Source organism: Hyperolius riggenbachi, chromosome 4, assembly GCF_040937935.1.
Source record: "Hyperolius riggenbachi isolate aHypRig1 chromosome 4, aHypRig1.pri, whole genome shotgun sequence".
NCBI classification, from domain to species: domain Eukaryota; kingdom Metazoa; phylum Chordata; class Amphibia; order Anura; family Hyperoliidae; genus Hyperolius; species Hyperolius riggenbachi.
In genome coordinates this window covers 296317735-296332499 of record NC_090649.1, presented here as the reverse complement: position 1 = coordinate 296332499, position 14765 = coordinate 296317735, and the positions used below count along the sequence as shown (strand labels likewise).

The following is a 14765-nucleotide window of genomic DNA, read 5'->3' as shown; positions in this document are numbered from 1 at the left end:
TTGCTGAGAATCCCCTATGAAGAGATGGACTAGTCCAAAACCTGTCACTTCGGTCAGATTTCTACTGCCTACTGTAAGTGACAGCATTATAGGAGAAAAGTAATTTATGGCTCATTTTACTCTGAAAAAAATGTTCTTCTTATTTGTATATGTTTTCACATGTTTTAAATTTTACAGTTTTTCCTTTATAGTCCATCTTAACTAACACATTACATGGTGAGATAAAGATATGAACCTTAATTTCTTCTAAGTGATTGCACTTCTAGGGATGCATTTCGATAATAAAATATCCAATTTCTTGGGGAAAGGATTGTTATGATTTGAAAGTAATCAATACATTGTTGCTTTCATGGGTTAAAGTGGACCCAAATTAAAAATACAATATTTCAGAAATAAAATCTATTTTCTAAATTATAATAATAAATAGCAGCCTTTTTTCGGTTGCATGATGACAAATATAAAATATTTTACATTTATTGTAGGAACCCCTCCCTTCCTTTCATATTGCCGGGACAGAATCCGGCAAACTGTGGTGTCCAGCAATGGAGGAATTGCTAATGGCTGCCCCCAGTATAACCCTAGTTATTAAAAGAGAAGGCTGAAAAGCATGCACTGAAATGCTGATAGGTTTGAAGGAGTGTTTATTTATCTTTGTATGTGTTAGAGTGGTGCAACTAAATATTTTTAATTAAAAAAAAATGTTTGGTTTGGGTCCGCTTTAATCAATGATTATCTTCCTAAAGGCCACATACCATACAATTTTTTAAATATATGATCAATTCAACAATTGCAATCAATTTTCACGACTGATTAAAATATTTCAAAAATATGACCAATGTACCACACACATATGTAAATGTTTTACCAATTATGATAAAAATGATTGGAAACTCTGAGAAAATTTCTAGGGTGTGTATATTAATAAATTGACAACATCTAACACACACCATACAATCTTTAGAAAAATTGAAGACATTTTCCAGCATTCTGGATCGATAAAAATCGCAAAAAACGGGAAATCTGATCGGATTTTTCAGTTGAATGAAAAAAAAGCTTTTGCTTTTTTTTCATGAGATCCGATCATATTTATCGAATTGCCGAAAAATTAGATCATTTTATTGTATTGTAAGGTGCCTTTTAGCTATTCATTGATATACCCAGAATATAAATTTTATCCAGATTAACCACTTAATGTATATGATACAGTATATCTATGCCCCTGCAGACTTCATCTTAGCTCCAGGGGCATAGATATTTGCATCTCCGCCACGACTGCTGCTGTGCAGGCTCCCGCACTCGTTCATATTGCCACCCGTTAGCCCGGGGATCAGTGAATGGGAACGCAGTTCCCATTCATTGATATACTGTAAGTCCCTGTTGCAATGATTGGCAGCTTTAATGAGAAGCCACATCATTGTGAACAAAAAAAAAAAAAAGTTACATGTCCATGCTTGACCACATTGAAAAAGAATGACTGATCTTGTGGCCAAATAGTAAAATTAAACCTTCATACATTTTTTTTAAATAAAAAGACCAACAATTACATATAAAATTAACACCTTCCCTCCCACACTCTCCCATAGTACCTAAATCATTTTTTAGCATTAAAAAAAAATTATATAAATAGTTACCTTAGGGACTGAACTTTTTTTAAATATGTATGTCAAGAGGGTATATTACTGTTCTTTTTAAATTATGGGCTTATAAATAGTGATGGACGCAAAACTTAAAAAATTGCACCTTTTTTTCAAATTAAATATTGGCGCTATACACTGTGATAAGGACATACTGTAATGTAAATGGTGTAAAAACTAAATGGGCAAATAAAATGTGGGTTTTAATTATAGTAACATGTATTATTTATAAACTATTATGGCCGAAAACTGAGAAATTATGAATTTTTTCAATTTTTTTTCTTATTATTCCCGTTAAAATGCATTTTTAATAAAATAATTCTTAGCATAATGTAGCACCCAAAGAAAGCCTAATTGGTGGCGAAAATAACAAGGTATATCATTTTGTTGTGATAAGTAGGGATAAAGTCATAGGCAAATTAATGGAAGGAGCGCTAAAAGGGGAAAATTACTCTGGTGCTCAAGGGGAAAAACCCCTCAGTGGTGAAGTGGTTAAGAGGGAAGAGTAGTTTTACCTTCAAACCCAAAATATTTGTGGTTTTCTCATTGCTGTTGAAGTGTTTTTTTCCCCCCAATAAAGCTGAATTAAATACGTAAATGTTGCAAATGAATGCTTCACTTTTTAATAGCTTCATCTGCTGATCTGATGGCTAAGGATGAGTAGAAAAATGGGAAAAGTTTAGCAAAATGTGAAACTGTCCCAGCATGTCCAGGCATACAGTCTGCAGTAGTAGGGGCTAATTACGAGATGGGTAATCATGGCACACACTTGTGCCTGGTAATTTAAGTGCCCCATAGACAACAATGGGAATATTGTACTCAAATCACTAAGATTCCTGATGAGGAGAATACACATACAATTTTGACTAACAATCATGAGAAGGAGAGGTAGCAGAAGGGTAATCTAAGCCTCTGTACTTCCATGGACACATATGGGCAAATAATCTATGATGGCGTCAGTCCAATGATATGGCTTTAAAACAGTATTTAAAGTTACGTTTTAAAGAATATTCTCCCTAATAGATCAAAAGTATGCATAATATTGTACTCCCTGGCATCAGCTGTGTAATTATGATGCACGGCACTTAGCGGCAATAACGTCGGGATTTATCAGCGAACCGAACAAGCAGTTCAATTAGTGTTGAGGAGCGGTGGGTTAGTGTTCGGTGTTGGTAGTGGAGTAGTGTTAGGCATAGGTAGGAAAGGGTTAATGTGAGAGTTTGGTTATGATGAGAATCCCTGTTTTTACATGTACTTGTTAATTTACCTATATTACCGCCTCTCACCATTGCGCTGCCCACTTCTCTTCATCATCCCAACACTTCCGCCTTAACAGCTGAACTCTTTGGGCTTGATTCACAAAGCGGTGCTAACTGTTAGCACGCCTGTGAAAACCCCCTTAGCACGTCTAAACAAGCTTTTCGCGCATAAAACTTTACGCGCGCAAAACTTTACGCGCGTAAAACTTAGCACCTAACTTAGCAACTAACCTACTTAGCACCCTGGTTAGCGCGTCTAAAGACTTTAGACGTGCTAAGTAGGTTAGCACCGCTTTGTGAATCAAGCCCTTTGAAGGTGGAAATTTCATAAAGATAACAATAACAATAATGTTTTAATTGTGCTTTTCTCTCTGGTGATTCGAAGCGATGTGACCCCGCGTTTTGCAGTTTTAAAGACTCGGGAAAAGATGTGGGATATTAGCCTAAGCTTAAAACTGTCCAGAGAAGGAGCCTCTCACATTGATTGTGGAAGTAAGTTCCATAAAGTAAAGGCTGCATGGGAAAAGGCCCATACACCAAATGTTTTTAGGTGGAAATAACCACATTCGACTTATTGGCAGAGCAGAGGGTGCATGGAGGGGCACATAGTTTAAATAGATCCGCTATGTACTTGGGAGAGCAGACCCCATACACGTCATGACAGTTCCGCATTTTGCTAAACTGTCCCTGCTAGGGGCCAAGCTTTGTAATCAGAACACTATCTCAATTCACTGCCATAGTTCACAGGCCTTTAACCACTTAAGGACTCAGCCTTTACCCCCCCTTAAAGGGGTTCTTTCGCAAAAAAAAGTAGGCAGTTAAAAACAACAGTTGCAAAATCTAACTGACATAATAGTGTGCAAGTGATTAGGGAGGCCGGCTGGTATCTTGCTATTTTGGCAGTTAAACTGCTGTTCAGGAAATGCTGTTGAAAACAAAGAAAGCCCTGAGAATCCCCCTTAAAAAGATGGACTGGCCCAAAACCTGTCATCTGTCACATTTTTTAACTGCCTACTTTTTTCGCGAAAGAACCCCTTTAAGGACCAGCGCTGTTTTTTCCATTCAGACCACTGCAGCTTTAACAGTTTATTGCTCGGTCATACAACCTACCACCTAGATGAATTTTTACGTCCTTTTCTTCTCACTAATACAGCTTTCTTTTGATGCTATTTGATTGCTGCTGCGATTTTTTGTTTTTATTATATTCATCAAAAAAGACATGAATTTTGTCAAAAAAATGACTTTTTTTAACTTTCTGTGCTGACATTTTTCAAATAAAGTAACATTTCTATATACATTTTTGTCCAAATTTATTGAGCTACATGTCTTTGATAAAAAAAAATCCAATCAGTGTATATTTATTGGTTTGGGTAAAAGTTATAGCATTTACAATCTATGGTGCCAAAAGTGAATTTTCCCATTTTGAAGCATCTCTGACTTTTCTGAGCACCTGTCAGGTTTCATGTGGTGCTAAAATTCCAGGATAGTATAAATACCCCACAAATGACCCCATTTTGGAAAGAAGACATCCCAAAGTATTCACTAAGAGGCATGGTGAGTTCATAGAAGATTTTATTTTTCGTCACAAGTTAGCGGAAAATGACACTTTGAAACAAAAAAAAACAACAACAAAAATAGTTTCCATTTCTGCTAACTTGTGACAAAAAAAATGAAATCTGCTACGGACTCACCATGCCCCTCTCTGAATACTTTGGGGTGTCTACTTTCCAAAATGGGGTCATTTGTGGGGTGTGTTTACTGTCCTGGCATTTTGGGGGGTGCTAAATTGGAAGCACCCCTGTAAAGCCTAAAGGTGCTCATAGGACATTGGGCACCTTAGCGCACTTAGGCTGCAAAAAGGGGTCACACATGTGGTATCGCCGTACTCAGGAGAAGTAGTATAATGTGTTTTGGGGTGTATTTTTACACATACCCATGCTGGGTGGGAAAAATATCTCTGTAAATTAGATTTTTTTTTGTTTTTGTTTTTTTTTTTACACACAATTGTCCATTTACAGAGAGATTTCTTTCACTCAGCATGGGCATGTGTACAAATACACCCCAAAACACATTATACTACTTCTCCTGAGTACGGTGATACCACATGTGTAACACTTTTTTGCAGCCTAGGTGCGCTAAAGGGCCCAACGTCCTATGAGTACCTTTAGGATTTCACAGGTCATTTTGAGGCATTTGGTTTCTCGACTACTCCTCACGCTTTAGAGCCCCTAGAATGCCAGGGCAGTATAGGAATCCCACAAATGACCCCATTTTAGAAAGAGGACACCCCAAGGTATTCCGTTAGGAGTATGGTGAGTTCATAGAAGACTTTATTTTTTGTCACAACTTAGCGGAAGTTGATTTTTACTGTTTTTTTCACAAAGTGTCATTTTCCGCCAACTTGTGACAAAAAATACAATCTTCTATGAACTCACCATACTACTAACGGAATACCTTGGGGTGTCTTCTTTCTAAAATGGTGTAATTTGTGGGGTTCCTATACTGCCCTGGCATTTTAGGGGCCCTAAACCGTGAGGAGTAGTCTTGAAATCAAATGTCTCAAAATAACCTGTGAAATCCTAAAGGTACTCATAGGACGTTGGGCCCCTTAGCGCACCTAGGCTGCAAAAAAGTGCCACACATGTGGTATCGCCGTACTCAGGAGAAGTAGTATAATGTGTTTTGTGGTGTATTTTTACAGATACCCATGCTGGGTGGGAGAAATATCTCTGTAAATGACAATTTTTTGGGTTTTTTTACACACAATTGTCCATTTACAGAGATATTTCTCCCACCCAGCATGGGTATGTGTAAAAATACACCCCAAAACACATTATACTACTTCTCTTGAGTACGGCGATACCACATGTGTGGCACTTTTTTGCAGCCTAACTGCGCTAAGGGGCCCAAAGTCCAATGAGTACCTTTAGGATTTCACAGGTCATTTTGAGGCATTTGGTTTCTAGACTACTCCTCACGCTTTAGGGCCCCTAGATTGCCAGGGCAGTATAGCAACCCCCAAAGTGACCCCATTTTAGAAAGAAGACACCCCAAGGTATTCCGTTAGGAGTATGGTGAGTTCATAGAAGATTTTATTTTTTGTCACAAGTTAGCGGAATTTGATTTTTACAGTTTTTTTCACAAAGTGTAATTCCGCTAACTTGTGACAAAAATACAATCTTCTATGAACTCACCATACTGCTAACGGAATACCTTGGGGTGTCTTCTTTCTAAAATGGATACAGAAGAGGGAAACCGAGAGCCCAATATAGTGTAGTAAGTACTGCGAAAATGGATATATGTAAAGAGTACAATATATATACTCACAAGACAGGGTTACCTCCAGGCAACCACTGTATAGGCAGGTGAGGAGATTATCCTGTCCCCACTCAGGAATAAGAAGTCGCTCTCTGTAGAGTAGACAGGAAAAAAGGGTTATCCCCCTCCACCAAGGGTGGATAATTAATATTATGTAGAAAGAACAGAGGCGCCAGCAAGATAAAATCAGGTGAAAAAATATTTAAAAGTGCTTTGGAGGCAGCGGTGGACTTACCTCCTGTAAGCAGAAACTATAAACTGTCAGTTCAAATCTAAAAAAATGTTTGAGGCGCCAGGTGTTACCCGGACCTTTTACTGTTGTATGCTCCTATGTTATATTGCCTGAGAAAGCAGGTTTACACCTGTGAAAAGCATTGCGACCCCCTTGGAGTATGCCAATAACATTTTTTTTAGATTTTGAACTGACAGTTTATAGTGTCTGCTTACAGGAGGTAAGTCCACCGCTGCCTCCAAAGCACTTTTAAACATTTTATTACCTGATTTTATCCTGCTGGCACCTCTGTTCTTTCTACATAATCTTTCTAAAATGGGGTCACTTGGTGGGGTTCCTATACTGCCCTGGCATTCTAGGGTCCCTAAACCGTGAGGAGTAGTCTATAAACCAAATGCCTCAAAATGACCTGTGAATAGGACGTTGGGCCCCTTAGCACACCTAGGCTGCAAAAAAGTGTCACACATGTGGTATCGCCGTACTCAGGAGAAGTAGTATAATGTGTTTTGGGGTGTATTTTTACACATACCCACACAATTGTCCATTTACAGAGATATTTCTCCCACCCAGCATGGGTATCTGTAAAAATACACCACAAAACACATTATACTACTTCTCCTGAGTACGGCGATACCACATGTGTGGCACTTTTTTGCAGCCTAGGTGCGCTAAGGGGCCCAACGTCCTATGAGTATCTTTAGGATTTCACAGGTTATTTTGAGACATTTGATTTCAAGACTACTCCTCACGGTTTAGGGCCCCTAAAATGCCAGGGCAGTATAGGAACCCCACAAGTGACCCCATTTTAGAAAGAAGACACCCCAAGGTATTCCATTAGGCGTATGGAGAGTTCATAGAAGATTTTATTTTTTTGTCACAAGTTAGCGGAAATTGGTTTTTATTGTTTTTTTTTTCCACAAAGTGTCATTTTACACTAACGTGTGACAAAAAATAAAATCTTCTATGAACTCATCATACACCTAACGGAATACCTTGGGGTGTCTTCTTTCTAAAATGGGGTCACTTGGGGTTCCTATACCCCCCTGGCATTTTACGGGCCCAAAACCATGAGGAGTACTCTGGAGATACATTCTTTTTGACTAAACCCATGTTATGGAGAAGGCCCCAAAAAATGTTATGTACGGAAACTTGGAGTGGTTTCCACCGAAAAGGCAGGGCATGGTAGCTTCTTGGATTGGCGGTTGCGTATTGTGTGGCATAACGGTTGGTCTTAGCCACAATTACCTGGTAGAGACCAGCAGTGATCAGAAAAAAAATTCTGTCACTGTGGTGGGGCGGGTGAGGGTTTGCCGGGTGATCAGAAGCCCGCAAGGGGCAGATTAGGGCCTGATCTGATGGGTAGGTGACAGGAGGTGATTGATGGGTGTCTCAGGGAGTGATTAGATGGGAGAATAGATGCAATCAATGCACTGGGGAGGTGATCGGAAGGGGGTCTGAGGGGGATCTGAGGGTTTGGCCGAGTTATCAGGAGCCCACATGGGGCAAATTAGGCCCTGATCTGATGGGAAGGTGTGCCTAGGGGGTGACAGGTGGTGACAGGAGGTGATTGATGGGTGATCAGTGGGTTATTAGAAGGGAGAACAGATGTAAATAATGCACTGGAGATGTGTTCAGGCGGGGTCTGAGGGGGATCTGAGGGTGTGCGCGGGTGTTTGAGTGCCCGCAGGGGGCAGTTTAGGGTCTGATCTGATGGGTAGCAGTGACAGGTGGTGACAGGGGGTGACGGGGTGATTGATAGGTGATCAGGGTGTGATTAGAGGGGAGAATAGATGCAAGCAATGCACTGGCAAGATGATCAGGGCTGGGGTCTGAGGGCGTTCTGAGGGTGTGGGCGGGTAATTGGGTGCCCTAGGGGCAGATTAGGGTCTGATCTGATGGGTAGCAGTGACAGTTGGTGACAGGGTGATTGATAGGTGATCAGTAGGTAATTACAGGGGAGAATATATGCAAGCAATGCACTGGCGAGTTGATCAGAGGGGGTCTGAGGGTGTTCTGAGGGTGTGGGCGGGTAATTGGGTGCCCGCAGGGGCAGATTAGGCTCTGATCTGATGGGTAGCAGTAACAGGTGGTGATGGGGTGATTGATGGGTGATTGACGGGTGATCTGAGGGCGGGTCTGCATGCGATCTAAGGGGGCGGCAGGTGATCAGGTGCCCACAAGGGGCAGGCTAGGGTCTGATCTGACGGGTAGCAGTGAAAGGTGGTGACAGGAAGTGATTGATGGGTGACAGGTAATTGACAGGTGAACAGTGGGTGATAACAGGGAAGAATAGATGTATACAGTACACTGGGGGGGGGGGGTCTGGGGTGAATCTGAGGGTGTGGGGGGGGGGGTGATCAGGAGCCCCCAGAGGGCAGTTTAGGAGGTAATCTCAAAAATAGAGCTGACAGATAGTGACAGGGAGTGATTGATGGGTGGTTAGGGGGGTGAATGGGTGCAAACAGTGGTCGGGGGGGGGGGCAGGGGGGAGTCTGAGGGGTGCCGTGGGTGATCAAGGGGCAGGGGGGGCCAGATCAGTGTGCTTGGGTGCATACTAAGGGGGCTGCAGCCTGCCCTGGTGGTCCCTCGATCACTGGGACCACCAGGGCAGGAGGCAGCCTGTATAATACGCTTTGTATACATTACAAAGCGTATTATACGCTTGCTGTGCGGCGATCGAGGGGTTAACATCCCACCGGCACTTCAGAAAGGCTGGTGGGATGACGTCACGAGGGCGGCGGATCACATGGCACAGCGATCGCTGATTAATTAGCTGGCACCTGGCGATGCACATGCGCGTCGCTGGCCCTCAGCTACCACTTTGCCGCCGCACGGTATAAGCGTGTGGTCGGCAAGTGGTTAACATAGCAAAAGCCAAGTCTCTAATAGAAATTGTCAATACAATGTTCATAATTCTGGCAGACTGACTGCAATTCTATGCTTAGAATTGAGCCAATCAGATGCACTTTCTGTTGATTTTGATTGGCTCAATTACAAACTGTATGTTATTTGCATTGAATTTCCATGCAAGTCGGAATTATTTGCATCTCAGTGGCTATTTCTAGTCAGGGGCCAGCGATAGGGCATCACAGGAGAGAAGTGTATGGGGCCTGAAGGATTCTGATGCCTGGCCAGGGGGGCCCTACCATGAAGCAAAATGAAGCACATGAAGGCACTTATCAGACACTTGACCAGAGCTACAAGTTCTGAGGGGTATGCTCTCTGGTATAATATAGATTCTGAATGTCATTCAATAGTAGCACCAGAAAAGAACACAGACATTGCTGTCTCTCACACAAACTTCTCTGTATCTGCCTGTTGTGAGTGCATCTTCTGATTCCACTAGTGTGTAGATATTGACAATGGGGTCCATTCTAAAATGTACTGCTCTGTTTACTGCTCTGAACCAAGCTGTTAACTTTACATTTCAGAGATGAAAAGGAATTCGGCAGGTAAGAGAGACCTAACAGTGAGTGAGGGATACTGGCTGTGTGTGATGTATACATTTGGATGGAGTATGTATGTTTGCATTTTGAGTGCTCTATACAGTATGTATGGATGGATGGCTGTGCTGTTTTTGGATGGCTCATGCACACTTATAATGCACAAGCAAATGCATTTTCCCTCAGGCGTTTTGAGACTCTCCCTGTGCATTTGTACTATTGAAAATTAGCTCCAGAAACATAATGAGTATGTCATCTTTAAACATGCATCATGTCATGTGGTAACAAAGGATAGAAATGAAGATAGAAATGCATGTCAATACGAAAGCTTCATATGTCTACTGTCTAGGCACATCACAGAGCATGTAGAGGGCATAAAAGCTGACTGGGGACTCTGTGTGTGTGTATATATACATATATACCACCTACTACAATGTTTGCTTTAGGCAGCAAAAAATATAGAACCTGCCCAGGGCCCAGCAAATTTATGTCTGCCTGGCTCTGGCTGCCCTTACTGGTGTGTTGTTGTGTGTGTGTGTGTGTGTGTGTGTGTGTGTGTGTGTGTGTGTGTGTGTGTGTGTGTGTGTGTGTGTGTGTGTGTGCACTTTTCAGCAACACACCAATGTTACAGATGATGAAAAGCAGACACAAGGGTGTCCATGTATTTAGGCCTTTAACCACTTGCCGACCGCGCACTCATACCGCGCGTCGGCAAAGTGGCAGCTGCAGGACCAGCGACGCAGTAATGCGTCGCCAGCTGCAGGCTGATTAATCAGGAAGCAGCCGCTCGCGCGAGCGGCTGCTTCCTGTCAATTCACGGCGGGGGGCTCCGTGAATAGCCTGCGGGCCGCCGATGGCGGCTCGCAGGCTAAATGTAAACACAAGCGGAAATAATCCGCTTTGTTTACATTGTACGGCGCTGCTGCGCAGCAGCGCCGTAAGGCAGATCGGCGATCCCCGGCCAATCAGCGGCCGGGGATCGCCGCCATGTGACAGGGGACGTCCTGTCACTGGCTGCACAGGACGGATAGCGTCCTGTGCAGCCCCGATCCCCAGAGGAGACAGATAGGAGAGGGAGGGGAGAATGTCGCCGCGGAGGGGGGCTTTGAGGTGCCCCCCCCGCAACACCCATCAGGCAGGAGCGATCAGACCCCCCCAGCACATCATCCCCCTAGTGGGGAAAAAAGGGGGGCGATCTGGTCGCTCTGCCTGCACGCTGATCTGTGCTGGGGGCTGCAGAGCCCACCCAGCACAGATCACCTAAAACAGCGCTGGTCCTTAAGGGGGGGTAAAGGGTGGGTCCTCAAGTGGTTAAGGAGAACCCAAGGTGGGATTTACTTATGCTAGTGGGACACAGAGGCTACCTCTAGCAAAGATAAACCATATAAAACATCACAGCAAATGTATTGCATTTTTTATAGTATTATTTGTTTCATAAGTGAACACTGAACATGTATTTTTTTTTATTAAATCTGGAAAATGTGAAATAGTATATTTGTTTGACTGTAAAGTTTATCTGGTACAAAAGGGATCTTGTTTTACTGCTGTACAGCACATATGAGATAAGGCCACAGTGAACAACAGGACTGAACTATCAATCACTAGAAACAGGGCCGCCATCAGAAATGTATGGGCCCCATACTGGGCGAACCTACTGGGCCTCCTCCAGCCAAATCACAATCTGCAGAAAAAAAGCTCTTTAAAGAGAACCCGAGGTGGGATTTACTTATGCTAGTGGGGCACAGAGGCTGGTTGTGCACACTAACACCAGCCTCTGTTGCCCCATGGTGTGCCTCCAAGACCCCCCTGCGCGCCGATATACCCCCCGCAGTGCTGGCGACACGCAGCATGTCGCCAGCACAATGTTTACCTCTCGCCTGTCTGTTAGCGCCGCTGCCCCGCCTCCTCCGTATCGGCGCTACCCGCCCGCGTCCCTTCCCTCCCGCTGATTGGAGGGAAGGGACGCGGGCGGGTAGCGCCGATACGGAGGAGGCGGGGGAGCGGCACTAACACTATGCACTATGCTGCTATTAACAACATAAAACTTTTCAAAGAGAAACAGCTAAGAGACTTTGAACCCGTCGGTTTTTATTATTATTATTATTCAGGCCACAAAAAAAAAATGGAAACTCTAGCAAATACTGTAATGATGGACAGCTAAATAGATAAATACATGTGGAAGGTATTCAAACCAGTTTCTGGTATGTTGCAGCTTCACAATTAACCTGTATAAATGTATTTGTTTCTCTCATCAAGAAACACTCAATAGCTATGACAACAAAATGAAAATGGGATTTTAACAATTTCTGCAAACTGAATTAAAAATAAAACTGAACTATCTAATTAGCAGAGGTATTAACCACTTCCGGGTTTCGGGTGGTTTGGATGATCTGTGCTGCGGGGGCTCTTCAGTCCGCAGCACAGATCAGATAGCAGGCAGGGCGATCAGACTTCCCCCCCCCCTTTTTTCCCCACTAGGGGGATGTCCTGCTGGGGGGGTCTGATCGCCGCCGCGCTGCTGTGCCTAGCAGGGGGGCTCCTCAAAGCCCCCCTCTGCAGCGCTATTCCTCCCTCTGCCTCCTTCCCTCCCTCCCCTCTTCATTATGGGCTGCGCAGGATGGAAATCCGTCCTGCGCCGCCTCAGATAGGCTCCAGCCTATCAGATGCCGGCGATCCCCGGCCAATCAGAGGCCGGGGATCGCCGATCTCCTCTATGGTGCTGCTGCGCAGCAGCGCCGTATGTATCTAAACAGCGGGGAAGATCTTTCCCGCGTGTTCACATTTACCCTGCGAGCCGCGATTGGAGGCTCGCAGGGTGTTCACGGAGACATACGAGGTCAGACGAGCTCATACGAGCGGCCGTTTCCATGGAAACCGCTTCAGGATTCAGGGGCGTACTTATGCGTACGCAGAATCCTGAAGTGATTAAAAAGGAATTGAAAACATGTAAAATCCATGTGTATGAACACATGTAAAATGTGCATTTATTCCAGCGTACAATACACTATGAATTTCTTTTTCACTACATCACTGACACTTACAGTAGGTTGCAGAAATCTGACAGATTTTACAGGTTTTGGACTGGTCCCTTTCCTTTTATGGAATTCTCATGACTTTCTTTATTTTCAAAAGTAGCTCATTCGGATTCCGCGGAAATGCAATTGCAACAAATTAAAATTATGCCATGGCTTATACAAATCCATGACATCATAGCTTAGGCTAAATATGACTGGCAAAGTGGTGTTACATACTGTACCTACATACAGCAATATATAGTTATTAGAAGAGTTTCTGATGCTGAAACCAGGATAACTGATGTAAAAATATGTCTGAATTATTTTTGATGTTCTGCTACGGGTCGTTACAGGTCTTCTTTACTTGTCCTGTATGATAGCAGTGTAGAGCAGAAGCTCTTGTTACTCATTTCCAGAACCTGTACTAATTCAGTGACTGACAGAGGGCTTTGTTACACTCCCAACCACCAATCTTTGATCAGAACCTTTTGGTATTTAATAAGAAGCATGAAAAAAGGTAGCATACGCAAGCTAAAATGATGTTCCATTTATCTGTGCAATGGATAGAGCTAAACCAGAGTGATTGTACTGTTCTGAGTAAAACAAAAAAAAGTGATTTACTTCAAATAAAAACGGTCTTTTTAAAAGAAAATTAATGAAGAGATGTTTTTATTGTGCTATGGTTATTAAATGTGTTTTCCTTTTTAAAATCACTTAGGCTCCATTTATGAGCTGCATGGAAATGAAGTTTCCTTTTCTACAGGAGATGTGATTAAAGTAACCAGCTTCAGTGTAAAGAAAGTCTTAGCCCATTTTTTTACAAGCAACGAGTATAGCATGTTGCCAACAATGGAACTTCCTCCTGATTTCCCAGGTACATTTTTAGACTAATAAATATGACATTTGCTTACCGTATATAAGATTAACATGTTACCTCTTAATTCCCTGTTGTCGATAATGTTAAATTAATTCAGTTCACTTGGACAGTCTTCCACATCCATGTTTAATTTAGCAGCGCTTTTTGTAGTCTCTTCAGTTCCAGAGTGTAACGATTGGTGTCAGCACACAGAGAGAATCTGATTATTGGTGATCTAATAAAGTGTAAGTGTTTTGGTGTAACAGTAAAAGGCGGGAGATACAGACACAACTGCAGCTAGTGGACACCTGAGGAGCAGGTGGCCTCCTGGCTGTGCAGAGACTATGTCTTTAAGAGGAGGAGATAGTGAAGCAGCCAGGCATTCCCTGATAGTATAGGAATCAGACTGTACTGCAGCCAAGGATTCCCTGATGGTTGAGGAATCAGACTGTACTGCAGCCAAAAGACTCCCTGATGGTATAGGAATCAGACTGCACTGCAAGGAGGACTCTCAGGGGAACAGGAGGTCCTTGCAGCTAACAGACACCTGGTGGTTTAGTGTCAAAGATTATACAGATAGACTGATCACTCGAGGAATGAGTGACAGCCAGAAGGGTCAGACGGGCCAGCTCGGCAACACACGAGCATATGAGGTACAGAGACAGGAGACTGATTCGGTAACCGGGTACAGGCAAGGTTTGGCAACTGGTAGACAGATAAGCAGAGGTACCGAATCAGAAAGCAAGAGAGAGGTCAGGAAGGCCAGAGGTCATAACAGATATTGACAAGTACAATCCTAGTCTGAGGTGTGAGGTCCTTGGTCTCGACACTCAGGAACTAGTCTGATAAATAACACAGTATCCTATGCTTGGGTGTGAGGTCCTTGGTCTCAACACCCTGGAACTGGTCTAAAGTATAACACAGCAATGACACAGTAATCCTAAACTTGGGTGTGAGGTCCTTGGTCTCAACACCCTGGAACTGGTCTAAAGTATAACACAGCAATGAC

At 43.2% G+C, this 14765-nt stretch overlaps 1 protein-coding gene across 4 annotated transcripts in view; it reads left to right on the top strand.

Moving 5' to 3' along the window:
- Nucleotides 1–14765, top strand: part of THEMIS (thymocyte selection associated) — a 173158-nt gene that overhangs the window by 81039 nt on the left and 77354 nt on the right. For all 4 annotated transcript variants that reach the window (XM_068231522.1, XM_068231520.1, XM_068231521.1 and 1 more), the window contains exon 3: nucleotides 13619–13774. In XM_068231522.1, coding sequence (XP_068087623.1) covers nucleotides 13619–13774 — 156 coding nt within the window. The remainder of the gene's footprint in view (nucleotides 1–13618; nucleotides 13775–14765) is intronic.